Source organism: Girardinichthys multiradiatus, chromosome 5 (genome assembly GCF_021462225.1).
Source record: "Girardinichthys multiradiatus isolate DD_20200921_A chromosome 5, DD_fGirMul_XY1, whole genome shotgun sequence".
NCBI lineage: Eukaryota > Metazoa > Chordata > Actinopteri > Cyprinodontiformes > Goodeidae > Girardinichthys > Girardinichthys multiradiatus.
Window position 1 is genome coordinate 18,866,821 of NC_061798.1, and position 15,315 is coordinate 18,882,135.

At 37.6% G+C, this 15,315-nt stretch overlaps 1 protein-coding gene across 1 annotated transcript; it reads left to right on the forward strand.

Moving 5' to 3' along the window:
* The first annotated feature begins 3,676 nt into the window (after window positions 1–3,676).
* LOC124867876 (leucine-rich repeat LGI family member 2-like) lies at window positions 3,677–12,696 on the forward strand. Its single transcript, XM_047364553.1, has 8 exons — window positions 3,677–3,940; window positions 4,076–4,147; window positions 4,301–4,372; window positions 5,504–5,575; window positions 5,755–5,826; window positions 6,604–6,773; window positions 7,924–8,088; window positions 9,469–12,696. Exons 1-8 carry the CDS (start codon window positions 3,765–3,767, stop codon window positions 10,302–10,304), a joined length of 1,635 nt encoding a protein of 544 aa, XP_047220509.1. The 5' UTR covers window positions 3,677–3,764; the 3' UTR covers window positions 10,305–12,696.
* Window positions 12,697–15,315: the final 2,619 nt, after the last annotated feature.

The window sequence follows — 15,315 nt, forward strand, 5'->3', positions numbered from 1 at the left end:
GAGAGCTGAGCCAAAAAGCGAAGCTCTCGATTTACCGGTCAGTCTACATTCCTACCCTCACCTATGGCCATGAACTGTGGGTCATGACCAAAAGAACGAGATCCCGGATACAAGCAGCTGACATGAGCTTCCTCCGTAGGGTGGCCGGGCACTCCCTTAGAAATAGGGTGAGGAGCTTGGCCATCCGGGAGGGGCTCGGAGTAGAGCCGTTGCTCCTCCACATCGAGAGGAGCCAGTTGAGATGGCTCGGGCATCTATACCGGATGCCTCCTGGACGCCTTCCTTGGGAGGTGTTCCAGGCATGTCCCACCGGGAGGAGGCCCAGGGGACGGCCCAGGATGCGCTGGAGGGACTATGTCTCTTGGCTGGCCTGGGAACGCCTTGGGTTCCCCACAGAGGAGCTGGAGGAGGTATCTGGGGAGAGGGACCTCTGGGTGTCTCTGCTGAGTATGATGCTCCCGCGATCCGGTCCCAGATGAAGCAGAAGATGATGAGTATGAGTATGAGTACGAGTACGAGTATGAGTATGAGTACGAGTACGAGGAACTAAAGTAATTGATAATCTCCAAGATCTCAAGTTGAAGCAATGACATCTACAGTGCCTTGCAAACGCATTCATACTCCTCAAACTTGTTCAGTTTCTAATTTTACAACCACAAACTTCTGTGATTTTTTTATAAAGATACTATGTGATCAACCCAAGTGTCCTGGGGTATGTAGCCACCAGCTTTGCATATCTAGAGCCAAAAAGTTTTGTCCATGCAAGATCAGACACATTAGATAAAGAACATCTATGACCATTCTTCCAGCTATTGTCGCTTCAACTCTGACTGGCTTTCATGACTGCAGATGAAAAACATCCCCACAGCATCAAATGACCTTCACCATGCTTCAGCGTGGGAGTGGTGTGTTCAGGGTAATGTGCAGGGTTGGCTGTCTTCAGTAACTGTAGTCTTCTTGCTACTTTAAAGGCTATATTTGTGGAGTGGGCTACTAAGAGCTGTTCTGTCAACGGATTCTCCCACCTGAGCTGTGGATTTTTGCAGGTTCTTTAGAGCTACCATGGGCCATTTGGCTGCTTCTCTGATGAATTCCCTCGTGTCAGTTTAGGCAGCAGGCCATGTCTTGTTTGGATTGTCATTGTGTGATATGCTTTCCATTTTCAGCTGATGGATTGAACAGTAGTTTAGGAAATTTCCCACAAATTGAGATATTGTTTTAAAACCTAACAAAGCTTTAATTTTATTTGCTACTTTTGTTATGATTCTGGCACGTCTGCTCTACCCTGTCTCCCCGGCTGCAATCAGCAGATTAGATGCACCTGGTGGCTGCTGCAGTGTAGTGCAATCTGTGGAATGCCATACACCTGTGTCTTCCCTGATATATACCGACTCTGACAAGCAGACGGTGCCAGATTTTTGAAAGCCATTGTGTGAGTAGATATCCAGCGTTCCTTCCTGTCTGATCATTGTTCTTGACCTTGCCTTGCTTTTTGGATTTGTGCCTCTGCCTGCTCCCTGTCGGACTATTTGGATTCTGGTTGTCGACCTTGTTTCCTGCATCTGGTTTATGCCTCTGCCTGCCCCTTGCCTGACGCCTCTTGTTCCGATCGTTGACCCTGTTTCTGTCCTTGGATTATTGAGCCAGTTTAGCCCTCGGATTATTCAGCCTGGAGTCACTTCTTACCTGTGCTGTGGAGATCACCGCCTGCCGCCCACTGAGGTTTCCCCTCTGGGTTTCAAGTTCCACTCAAGACAAAAGCAAGTTAGTGACTTTTCTGATTCCTGCAACATCTGGAGAGACTACAAGTCACTAATCCCTCTTTCTGCCTCAGTGATTCCTGGAAGCTGTGAGGAGTGTTACCTGTGTGACATTTTCCTGTGGCTGAATAAACCTTTTAAACTTTCAGTACTGTGTCTGGCTGAATCTTGGGTCCGCCTTTTTCTGATTCATAGCAACTTTATCCTTAACCTGTAGTAGTTTTCATTGTGGGGTTTCAGATTAACAAGGTACAAATGCATTCAAAAATTATAATTTCTATTTGTAAAAAGTATTAGAAAGACAGATATCCTTTTCCTTCCACATCACAATTATGTGATACTTTGTGGTGGGAAGTCACATAAAATCACAATAAAATACTTGAAAGTTTGTGGTCATAATGTGACAAAATAAGTAAAGGTTTAAGGGGTGTAACTGTTTAATGAAAGGAAACCAAATAGCAAGTCAGAGTAAACTTAAATCTATTTATTTTCTCATTTTTATGGAGAGTGTAAGATCACCAGCAAATAAAATATATGGGCTTGGCATGCTGACAGGGACACTGTTGACATCTAGCCAGCAATGCAGTATTTTATGTTTCACTGAGAAACTGCTGCAGGATTTACTTCAGTCCAGTGGCCCAGGCCCATTATGCACAGGGAGAAGAACTGTAGCCAAAGTGGCAAGACTTAAAAAAGATCATGATGTTTCTGAAAAATAGGATCCAGGGTAGAAAATGTTCATCTATTTTTTTTTACCACCATTTAGTTCTCAGTTATTTAGTCCCTTATTAAGGAACAAATATAATTTTCAGTTTAGGCTTTAAAATATTATTAAATTACATTCAGTCTGTACAATAATTCAGAAATTTAAAATGACCTCTTTTCATGATTTGAACTAAAACTTCAAAGGATCCTCTTCGATATCATACTATACTCAAAATAAATCGTAAAAACAAACATTTTAAAAACAAGATGTCAAAGCTCTATTTGGATTTAAATGTTATCTTCACTTAAAGCTAAGGTATTTGTGGAGTAAAGGTAAAATTCTAGAAATCAGAAAGAAACTTTTCAGAAATTATACACATGACATTGCTGGTGGTTACATCAAAGTATGGCTTATGTAAAACTACCACGTACGTAGCATACAGGTCTAAAAAAAAGATTAAACTATGTGATCTTGGTTCATTCTTACTGCTTTAAAGATGAATATCTTTAAAAGTTATAGCAGATTTTAAACAATAAAGCCGAAAACAGAGCTTATATATTGTGTTCTTGCGGCTGTGTTATTGCCACTCCAATCAAATTAAGTTTAACTACTGAAATAGTCTAATCGAATCTAATATATGATATGATATGATGTGATATGATGTGATATGATGTGATGTGATATGATGTGATATGATATGATATGATATTTCTGCATAAAAAAACTATTTATACAGTTGATTTTCAAGTGTTTTAGGTAAGAACTCTTAGGTGTCTTTTTCTTAGTATAACATCACCTTTGGGACAACCCTTCTAAATACCTGAGAGCAGCTGAAGGCACTGCTGTTTTTAAAAGCAAACTAAACATGTATTTATTCTGCTTGGCTTTATCTCTCTAAAGAATTTGCCTCAGCTTCCTGGTTGCTTTGACTTGTTCAAGTGAAATTACCATGCATTGTTAATATAAATGCTCTCCATGGTTCTGAAATGACAACCTCATTCCACATTTGTGTCCTTGTATGTTTTTTGAATTCAGAAATACATATTTGCAGCTTAAAGTATATAATTTACCAAGCTTTTTAAGACTAAATGTTATTAAGAGTATTTTCCTGAAACCAAATATCATCACTAACGCATTGATTATTTTTTTGCCAAAGCTCAGCAGCTCTCCTGTTTGAAGCTGCAGCCGTATCACTCTGTGTCAGGGCTTTTCTCTTTGCTGCTGCATACTGATGTCGCGCAGCGGCTGAGCCCGACCACCATCTCATTAGCATTTCATTCCCAGCTTCAAGGAGCAACATGACACACGCTGTGCGTTGGCTGGCAGTGGTTCTTGTGTTATTGTGTCTTACAGGAGCAGCTGAATCCAAAAGGAATGTTAAATGTCCTTCAGGATGCACCTGCTCCAAGGAGACTCTCATCTGCGTGGGGGCTTCCCAGATTCCCCGGACCATACCGACTGAGATCAATTCACTGTAAGTAAACAACCAAGGTGAATGGTTTAGATAAAAATCAAAGATAAGTAATGCTTAAAGTGGGAATTAAAGCTGTCTTTGCTCTGATTTAGCCTTTGTGTGGTGTTAAGATGTCCTTTCTGTGCTTCTCAACAGAAGCGTAGTTAATGGATCCGTTGCGGAAATCACAGAGGGGATGTTTTCTCTTATGCCTTCTCTACAGCTGCTGTAAGTACCATGAAGCACAGAGCATTGTTGGTGATTATATTTTACTTACTGACTTTCCTGGGTTTAGTTGTCCTGCCCATGAACGGGTGATACACAAATAATATACACTTTCAAAGACAGGAGGTTTTAGTTTTATTTATACTTCTTCTGCAGGCTTCTCAATGCTAATTCTTTGACCACAATCAATGATGATGCCTTCTCCGGCCTGTCTCATCTCGAGTATTTGTGAGTAAAATCTTTCACTGCTTGTTTTTGTATTTTACTATGTTTCATTAACTCTATCAGGTTTATCTAATATACCCCATCACAGACTTCTTACAGTGCATTACAAAAGTATTCATACCTTCTAATCTTTAATTTACTTTGTTGGCTTTTTTGTGATAGACTAACAAAATGTTTTGTAAAATGCAAAATAAAAGGTAGGCCTACATGGTTTTTACCCTCTTTTTCAATCAAGTGTAGCATGCATTTGAAATCAGCCCCCTTTACTTTGTTTCACCATAAATACAATCCAGTGTCTACAAAAGTCATTTAATTAATAAATAGTCAACCTGTGCGTGATTTTATCTCAGTATGGGACCAGTTGTTCTATGAAGGCTTTAGAGATTTATTAGAGAACCTCAGTGAAGAAGAAGCAGGGATAGGTAACAGCACAATGCCCCAAGATTTGAGTAGGTCACAGAGCATTATTCATTCATCATCTGTAAATGGAAAGAGTATGGCACAATGTCAAACTTATGAAGTGTTGGTCATCCACCTACAGTAAAATGATGGTCTGAAAAAAGAGAGCATTAATCACAGAATCAGAATGGTAATGTTGAAGAAGCTACTGAGATCCACAGCTTAGATGCGCAAATATGTTGACAGGTAAGGTTTAGGTTGTGCTCTCAATAAATCTGGGATTTAGAAGAGTGACAAGCAGTCAGAGGTTTCTGGAATCTGTAGAAAGACTCTAAAGCTACTGTTCACGTGTGCTCCTCATTCATTGTGACTAAGCCTGAACTGTTTTGCAAAGAATTAAGTTTTATCTCTAGATATGTAGACCTGGAGAGACATACCCCATAAGACTTGCAGCTGTTATAACAGTAAAAGGTTGTTCTACCAAGTATTGACTCAGGGGGGCTAAATAACAAGGCATGTCAGAATTGCGATAAACATATTGTTTTCCTTCCACTTCTCAATTGTACGCTACTTTGTGGTCGTTAAACACAAAAATCCAAATAAAACATGGTGAAGTTTGTTGTTGTTATGTGACAAAAATAGTTTAAGAGGTATGCACTGCGTGCTTTTATTGTTAAGCCATATCTTATATATTGTCATTTATATGTTGCCTGTTTTTTTGTGACTAAAACACAGATTTATTGAACGGAACAGGATTGAAACAGTCACCAAAAATGCCTTCAGAGGTCTACGAACCCTCACCCATCTGTAAGTACTCTGCACTTGTCTCCGCTCATCACAAAAGTTAGTTCTGATAACTAAATAGATATTTCAGAGTGTTAACATGTCATACTAGTAAGCAAAATACTAAAACCGAAAATCATAAAACAAAAGAAACCCAGAGTAGTCAAACAGGCTTTAATTGTCCCTCTGTGTGTCTGGTGCAGTTCCCTGGCAAATAACAAGATACGGTTTCTGCCAAGAGATCTCTTCTTCGACTTGGATTCGTTGCTAGAGCTGTGAGTAAGCAGTTGTGGTGTCAGCAGTGTGTGTGTATATATATATATATATATATATACGTGTGTGTTTATGTGTGTGTGTGTGTGTGTGTGTGTTTGTGTGTGTTTGTGTGTGTAAGAGTCAGAGGAATAAAAAGCAGCCATCTACTTTTTCCATAATGTGTTTCAAACTAAAGCTGACCATGCTGTTTGGCTGGAAGTCCCTCAAGACTAGAGCAGCACATTCTAAGTCTTGAATCATCCCTCATTTTTTCATAATCTTACTAAGGAGTGAGGTTTTTTGTTAATTTTTACAGTGGTGTTTGTTAGTTGGGCTTTCACAAGGTCTTTGAACTTTTTATTTGATTTGATTTGGTTTATTCCCAAAGAGCTACTCCCTGAAAACCAAAATCATGTATCTTCTCTATCCACTGTCGGGTCTGTGCCGACTCTTTTCTATCACGTGGCACCATAACTTTCCAATATTGTTCATCTGCTGTAGGTAGTTTAATCTTTTTTGTGATGCGCTTTCACTTGTCCATTTCTATCATGTTGTGCATTTAATTTTAAATTTAACAGCTAAAAGTAAAAAAAAAAACCACTGAAATCCTTGAGAACTGCTGCTGGACCATTAATATTACAAAAAAAGCCTGGTCCTTGACAATAAATCATTAAGAGAATACAGAGGGTTTAAAACTTATTTACATCTATCACACAAACATGTTTACTTTCTGTAATGTTTTGAGCATTAGGGCCACAGCTACAATAAACCTTCACTATTTCCCTGTTTCCCATCAGAGATCTGCGAGAGAACTCCTTCCAGTGCACTTGTGAGAACAAATGGCTGATGATGTGGCTGAAAAACACAAACACCACCGTAACAGATGTCTTTTGCGCAGGCCCCAGTGATATGAAGGGCAAGCGGCTCAATGACCTTCCTATTCTGCCGGGCGAATGTATTTCTACAGGTAAAATTACAAAGGCACTCTGCAAAAAAGACAGCAGCAAAATGAAAACGGTCAGGTTATGAATAAAGAAATCATTACAATAGAGTAGAAAGAAATCAATAGGGTGCTTTAATTATTCAACAGGACATGACAGCATGTGGGTGACCTCATAAAAAGAAGAAACTCAAGGTCAGCTGGCATCCACTAACCTCTTAGACTTGCAGTCACACATCAAGTCTGCAGCTGACTTCCAACTTCTAAAGTTAGGTTCAGGATACTAATGTGTTAACAAAAAGAAAAATACCATGACATGTTTTTAGATAAATATAGAATCAAGAAAAATTAAGATACCTCATTAAGTATTTAGTTTATTTAAATGAAATGTTTGCAAAATGCTGTATTATCTCTTGTTTATTTTTGGAAAAGAAAGGGATTTAATTAAACGCAAACAAAAAAGATGTTTTCCTCATTAAACAAAAGATATGAGCAGAAATATGTATTGTCATATTCATGTCAAACATGTTCCTGGTTCTGATGTCCAAATAATTCAGCCTTAGTCTGGTCTGTCCGAAGAACATTGTTTAAGACATCCTGGTCTTTGTCTCTTGTCTCTCTGGCAACCCTTAGTGTGGCCTTTATGTTTTTCATGGAGAGCAAAGGTTTTCTCCTTGCATGCATCAGGTGAAAGTTAAACTTGTTCCTTCTCTTTCTGATTGTAGAGGCATGAACGTTCATATCAACAGTAACAAGAGCTGTATGTAGGTCCTGTTATGAAATTTCAGAGTTCTCAGAGGCTTCTCTCAGCATAAAACGGCTTTCATGGTGAACTTTCCTGTACAACCAGACATGAGGTTTAAACATGGCAAACCTCCTTCAAAATGCGGAGAAACAATGTTCACCGTATATGCACATGGAACCCTTTGTTAGAGAGTGTGCTGAAATAATATGTACTGCATAGGGCTAAGTCTAAAGAAAAAAGGAAAATAATGAACTGCTTTACCTGTCTTTTCGATTGAACTATTACATTTATAGTATCAGCGTATGAGAAGCTCACTGTTATTGCAAAATTTGATAGACCATAACTCTTGGAAGATGAAAGTTGTCACAACACTAAAAGTACCATTCAAACAGTCCCTTAATTCACAAACTGTTCTTTTTTTGTTTTTTGCAGACTTTGTGCGTCATCAGTCTATTCCTGTTCAGTCAATGTCAGCAGACATATTTTCCTTTAAGGAGGACATCTTTGTGGCTTTGGCTGCCTCGAACTCCAACAGCTGTGTGATCATGGAGTGGGATCACATCGAAATGAACTTTAGAAAATTTGGCAACATTACAGGTCTGGCAAACGTTATGGGCTACAGCAACAAAAAAGTCCAGTGGTTCAATGCCATTTTGTACAAATATATTGCCTGCATGACCAAAACATTGAACCTTTTATACTAACAGCAGACAGTATGAGGAACAGTCAGATTCATAGCATTATATATTATCTTTTATTCTAATTCATTGTGCTAACTGAGATTTTTGTGTCAGTTTCCTTGCATATTGGTCCAGTGGACCATTCTAAAGAATGCACCAGAGTGTAACATGCAGAACATCAAGAACCTTTATTTACTATAATATCATTGGGGACTATGGATGAAAAATAGCCTTTTGGCTAATTCTGGCTTTTTTAACGCGTGAATTCTAATTTGTTTTATTAAACTGCACCTTAAACTACCCTTTCAAATAAATAAATCAAATCAAATATATAATAGTGTATAATGTTGACTTGCTGAAATCATACCTGAGAATTTGTACAAAGTTAAAAGTCAGGATTTATGATAGACTTTAGTGTTCAGCATGGTAAACAGTACTTCAGTATTGGTGAGATTTAGGTTCTGAGGAATACAATCTGAACTGACTGCTGTCTTTAACATAAAAAACTATGGAAATGTGCTTAAATAAAAGTAGGATTTTAACAGAACAGCGCATAGAAGTTGTGGTGCCTTCAAAGTGACAAAAATAAATAACTAAGCAATTTTCAGTCACAGATTTGAACTGTTCTTTGCCCTTTCTAACAATAAAAACAAAAACATATTAAAAGAGTAGCATTATTGAAAATTCATCCATTCTAACATTTAGAGGGAAAAAAAGTGACATTTGGATGAAAAGACTGGCATAAACTTGACTGCAACTACTATGCAATTACAAGTTAAGCTAACAAACTGATGAGAGATGGCAGATCTCATCTGTCAATGTTTTTCATAACAGTCTCAACGTATGGATCAGCTAACATGAACCAGTTAATGTTGGGGCTTTGACGGAGTGGGATAACTTTGGTACTGTCAGATCTCAGATGAAAGTTAAAACGTTTCAGAATGTTTACAGGAAATAACCTCAGATGGCAGAGCAGAATTTAATGCAACAATAGTTTTTTATTCTACATTCATTCATGTGAGTGAAACCAATGTGTTCTTAATAGACTTCTAGGTTATTGGACTAGTTTTATTCTGGAAGTTGGCTCAACTAAAACTACCCCACCTCGTGCAAATGTCTGCAGCAACTGCAATAGTTACTATGAAGTAACCTTACTATCTGCTTCTGAATGCCTCCCCCTTCAGCTGTTTACTGACAGCATATGTACTATAATCATGTTCAAGCTCAATCCAAAATGACCAAATGAGAATTTACATTTTTCTGTGATATTTAATACTGACAACCTTTTTATTTACAGGAAAATCTGTTGTCGGATGTAAGTCCTTTCTGATTGAAAACCACATCCTGATAATTGTCACACAGCTCTTTGGAGGCTCCCACATTTACAAGTTCGATGAGCAGCAAAACAATTTCACCAAGTTCCAAACCATCGAGGTCTTCAACATCTCAAAGCCGAATGACATGGAGGTCTTTCAGATGGATGGAGATTGGTATTTTCTGATTGTGGACAGTTCCAAGGCAGGCATGTCTACTCTCTACAAGTGGACTGACCAACCAGACCGCAACAAGACTGGTTTTTATTCCTACCAGTTCCTTCACGAATGGTTTCGTGATACAGATGCTGAGGTTGTCAAGGTGGATGGGAAACTCTACCTAGTTTTAGCAAGCCGCTCCCAGTCACCTGCAGTCTACCTGTGGAACAAAAGCACTCTTAAGTTTATCTTTCACAGTGACATCCCAAATGTTGACGATGTGGTGGCAGTCAAAGCATTTCGAGTGGACGGGGAACTGTACTTGGCCCTTGCTTGCTATATTGGTGACTCCAAAGTTGTCAAGTGGGCCAATAAGCAGTTTACTGAGGTGCAGGCTCTTCCCTCCCGGGGTGCGATGATCCTCCAGCCTTTTACTTTTGCAGACAGACACTATTTAGCTCTGGGTAGTGATTACTCTTTTACGCAGATCTACCTGTGGGACGCAGAGACCAAAACATTTCACAAGTTCAAGGATATATACGTGCAGTCACCCCGTTCATTTACTGTGGTGAGCACTGATCGCAGGAGTTTCATCTTCTCCTCCAGTCTTAAGGGAAAATCCATTGTCTTTGAACATGTGTTTGTAGATCTGAGTTTGTAAAAGACCAAAGAAGGGTCTCTTCAATTGGAATTGTGTGAACACTTACAAAAAAGTCTCACATGCTGTTTAACCTTACTTATGCAATCAGATTTATGAGTTTGTTCGCCAAGAACAATGCCAGAATGGTTCTGCAAATCAGGAAACATTTAAGCCATTTTGGACTAATGGATGACCACAACTTAAAAAGCAGCAGCAGCAATCTTTGAAATGAAGGTGCATGAAGATACTGTTATGGCAAATGAAGCAGGTCCTTATTCCATGTTGGCTTTTATAATAATCTTAGCAGACAAACTATAGCTGAGCCAGAGAGTGCCTATTCTGGCAATAACTTTTGGAAACTATGATTTCAAAGAGCAAACTAAAGGCAACAAACATTTTTTGATTAACAATTTGCATACTTTATGGTACTGTGTACATACTTTTCCACTCTGTCAGGAAGAAATATATAAATCTCTCTCAAATTGGCACACTCCTAGACTGTAATGTCATAGTAAGTTTGGACTTTTAAAGATGCATTTCAACTGGAATTCAAGTGGAATGAATATACAACAAACAGCTTCAAGGAATGAAAAAAATGGCATTCAGTGGACAAGTTTGAATTTATTCCTATCACAGTTATATTTAGTTTTAACGTAATCTTTTCATTTTATTGAAAATGAGATGATTCTTCTCATTGGAAGTAATGTTAACATTTTGGAGTGACCCAGCCAGAGTCCCAACTTAAATCCAACTTAAATCCTCAAATCCTCAAAATATGGGTGAAAACATACTAAAACCTGGTCAGCAATTAAAAGAAGGATTTGTCAAATGATTATTGAGAAGAGAAAAGATAATTTAAAAAAAAGTTCATAAAAATGTATATATATATATATACATGTAATTTGATAGTTGCTTTTACAGTTTTATTGACTCTTAAGAGAAGCCAGTCTCATTTCCTATCAAAAACAAAGTTCCTGGTTTAATGAAAATAATTGTAACTATATACATACACCCCACTGATATTTAAGTGTCCCTTAGTCTAAAGCAGCCTTAATGCCTTGAGAGTTTGAGAAAATCCACACTTTGTTTTACCATCAATGAGCTTATAATTCTCACTGGATATTTTCAGATTGATTGGTTTTCTGCCACACACTTCTCTGCCATAAAGGCTGAGAAGTGTGACAGCAGCCTGCTTCATCCATTCCAAAACCAGTCTTGCTGTGTGTTTGGGATCCTTGCCTTGTTACAACACGCACCTGTGTCTAAGTTTCAAACATATTAATTTTGATTTGTGGGGTAACTAAATATGTTTAAGGTAGTTCTCCTTCTTTTTTCTATTCTATCCACTTTGTGCAATGCAACAGTACCACTGGCAGTGAAACAGATGTTCAAGCATGGCTTAGTTAGTTGGTTAAGAGGCTTGTAAAGTCTTATCTGCCCTCCTCCAAACATTATTCTCATCACTGTGTTAATCTTTTTATTATCCGATCATTTAACTTTTCTTCAGAAGGCATTTGGCATGTCCATGTGGGTGACAGCAGAGTTCAGTCATGTTCAAAGGTGTTATTTTTGCAGCTACAGCTTCTTTCTGGGCCAGCATTGTCTCAGTCCACATTGGTATAAAATTAAATTCGACAGCTTTTTATTTTTATCAGACAGTGACAGTTTGGTTCAAATGATCCCAAACACACCAGCCAACTTATAATAGTTTTACAAAATCTGCAAAAAAGAGTGGTAAAATATCGAGCCAGAATGATTCCAGGACCTTGTCGTTAGGTTCTCTGCAAGTTGCTAGGGGACAATTATCCAAATATTTGGGGTGTATGTATAATTCTGAACCTAAATAGGTCAAAGAAAATTTAAATAAAAGTCAAAAGTTTGTTTTAAAAAAAATCATTAAAGTTGTATATTGTGTAATCATTATACCCTGGGCTGAAAAATGGTTCAAATGCCCCAAAGCCTACAGAAAAAACAGGACATGCATGCTGATTATAATTACTAAATCAGAGCTCAGAACCTGTGTATGTTCAGGCAGAAGAATCACTTTAGTTTTTTCTTCCAACTGCACTGATATGAGTGAATTTGACCTTTGTCTTTGTCAACAATAAATTGAATGCAGTAGAAAACTGTATGAGCGTATAAAACCATAAGGTTTTGCAACTCACTGCGTGATTGACAGCAAGAAATATATATCATCCATTGTTATCTATGCAAAGCATAAAAATAAAAGTGAAAGGTTGTGCGCTGATATAGCTTCAAATATTGTAAAGAGGAGCTTTCTATTGTTCCTCTAATATGTGACCAATTTCTTTGCTGAATGCAGATTTTCTTTCTATGGTTTTCACCTGATCTGACCACACTAATTATGCTATGGTGTAAAACTGTCAGACAGATTAAAGCTATAAAATGCTAACCCTTATAAGCAATATGTTTTTGTGTTATTGTCAAGATTCCTTGTCTAAGTAACAAAATAACAATATTTTTCTTCCCACAGCTCCCTTGTCTGACCCTGTGGTTATGTTTATATGGTTTCCTTTCTACTAACCCTAAAGCAGTCGTTAGGAACTGCACTTCAACACACATACTATTAGGTTAGTGGAAATGAGTTGTGGAAATCCATTAAAGACTGTTTGACCAAACAAGTTGGAATAACATTTCATTTCTTCTAATGAAATACACAAATGCACTAAGTACTCGAGAAAGACGGCATATTTACAGGTGCAACAATCAGTGTTTCCTTTCTCAGACTGCTTTTGCTTCACATTGCACCACAGATTGTAAATTAGAAATGATGAGATTCCAGCCATATTTACAAATGTTTTCAAAGAAATTAATAATAATAGAAAAACAAATACTCCTCTTTTTCAGCCACTCTTTGCCAGATTGTCTGTCATCATACCTGACTCAAGGATCTAATATTCTTTATGTGGTCCTATCCAAAAGGTTTTGACCTTCTTACTGTTCTTGAGTTCTTCCTCTGCCTCAGCCCTTTTGGGCTCTGTAAGTTTTTGGATAGTTGTGCTCTCAAGTTGACTATTAGCCACGCCTGGCTAATAGTCAACTTGATCTGGATTTGGAAAAGGGGTTCCATATGTCCTCACTAGTGATGTGTCCTTTTGTGTCAACGCTTTGAAGCGTGTGTTGGGAAATCCAAGAAAATATTTATGAAGCATGTATCAAAACTTATATAGCAACTTGTAAAGGTCATATAGCGACTTGTAAAGTCTTGCGAGCTGCAGGTACCATGTGACTGCAGGCTTGGCCAGCTATTAAACATATAAGGGGTAAACTTGAAAGTAATACAATCTTGTGGTAACATGGGCACAGTTGTAAAGTAACACAAGTACATTCACATCATAACCTGCCTTTCTCTGAGATCCTTCTATTACAAACACACATTGAGTATATTATTGGTGCATAGACATTATCATTTAAGCACAGCTTTACCCCCTGAAGCCATGGAGTCATTACAATCACGCTGCCTGTTTTACATTTATTGTCCATTGATGACACAGTAGAGCAAATGATGCACCCTGAAGCTTCAGCCATCAGTGGAACCAGCTGGATAAAAAACCTTCATGTATCTTTATCCCACCTTTACATTGAGTTGGGTCCATTTCTGTTTCACACCTTGAGCACTTGATTACAGATTAGTGCTCTGAGTTGGTCCTGGTTTTTCTTTTTCCTACATTGCTACTTCTAACTCTTTAGAGGTCCAGTTCCTGGTTGCAGACAGCTGCTAATTAGGAAGTTAAGGTTTCATCGCCTTTATATTAATATTACAGTTTGTTTCAAATAAAACATTTTTGACCTTATTCCATTTTTGTCTTCTACACACACTAACACTGTGTAACAAATTCAATTAGAAGCTAAGTTTAATGTATGTATGAGGCAATAATTAATTTATTGAATAAAACTGATAAATCTCATCATATAGCTATTGAAAAATAAGCCTGAAGGATACATTCTTTTCATGGATCGGTTGCTGGTTGTTTTAATGGATGTGTTTTTTTAGTATGTCTATAACTCGAAATGTATTGTACTGACAATGTAAATAAATTTTTTTCTGTAGTAGGCTATAATGTAGATTATAATAATGCAAATGTGTAAAAGCCCAACTAAGCACAAGAGTTAAAAATCAACAATAGCTATAAACTCTCTGTACAGCACATCATTTGCTCTCTATTGCTGCATTCCATTTACCTCGGAAATGGGACCTGAAAAGTTGGAGTGACATAATCTTGGAGGTGATAGCATTTCAGTTTTCCGCTTGTCTGAAAGTCAGAAAAAAAAAAAACATGAACACTCGTATTCTTCATTGCTCATATATGGCCACTGTTACACCAACAAAAATGACAGTAACATTGTTCTATGCAGTTTTTAGTGAACAGCATTGAACAGCATTGAAACATCTGGACTTATGAACACTGAATGTAGTATGTGTACGATTGACTAAACGTTACATAAGTAATAATGAACTGCTAAAAAAAAATACTATTGACAGTATAGCTGTGTTGCCCCGACTTTCCAACTCGTAATTACAACTTTCATGGGCGTTGCAGTTGAAATTTCCTTATCAGAGGTCAGAAAGTCCAAATTCCAAGTACAAATCGAACGTAGTATATGTATTTTTACTATGTCGAACTAAATAAAAACTTTGAAATATATAAGACTCATGTATTTACATGTATGAAAGGCCGTCAAATTGTCTTTAATCATAGTAGCATAACAAGGTCTTACAAACATACAGTAACTTGAAGATCTCTGGGCATCATAGAGGTTCCTTTGACACAATCTAAAGCCTTGGCAAAGGCCTTTTTGAAAAGCCATGGTGGAAGTAACTACAGGTCCTTCTCAAAATATTAGCATATTGTGATAAAGTTCATTATTTTCCATAATGTCATGATGAAAATTTAACATTCATATATTTTAGATTCATTGCACACTAACTGAAATATTTCAGGTCTTTTATTGTCTTAATACGGATGATTTTGGCAAACAGCTCATGAAAACCCAAAATTCCTATCTCACA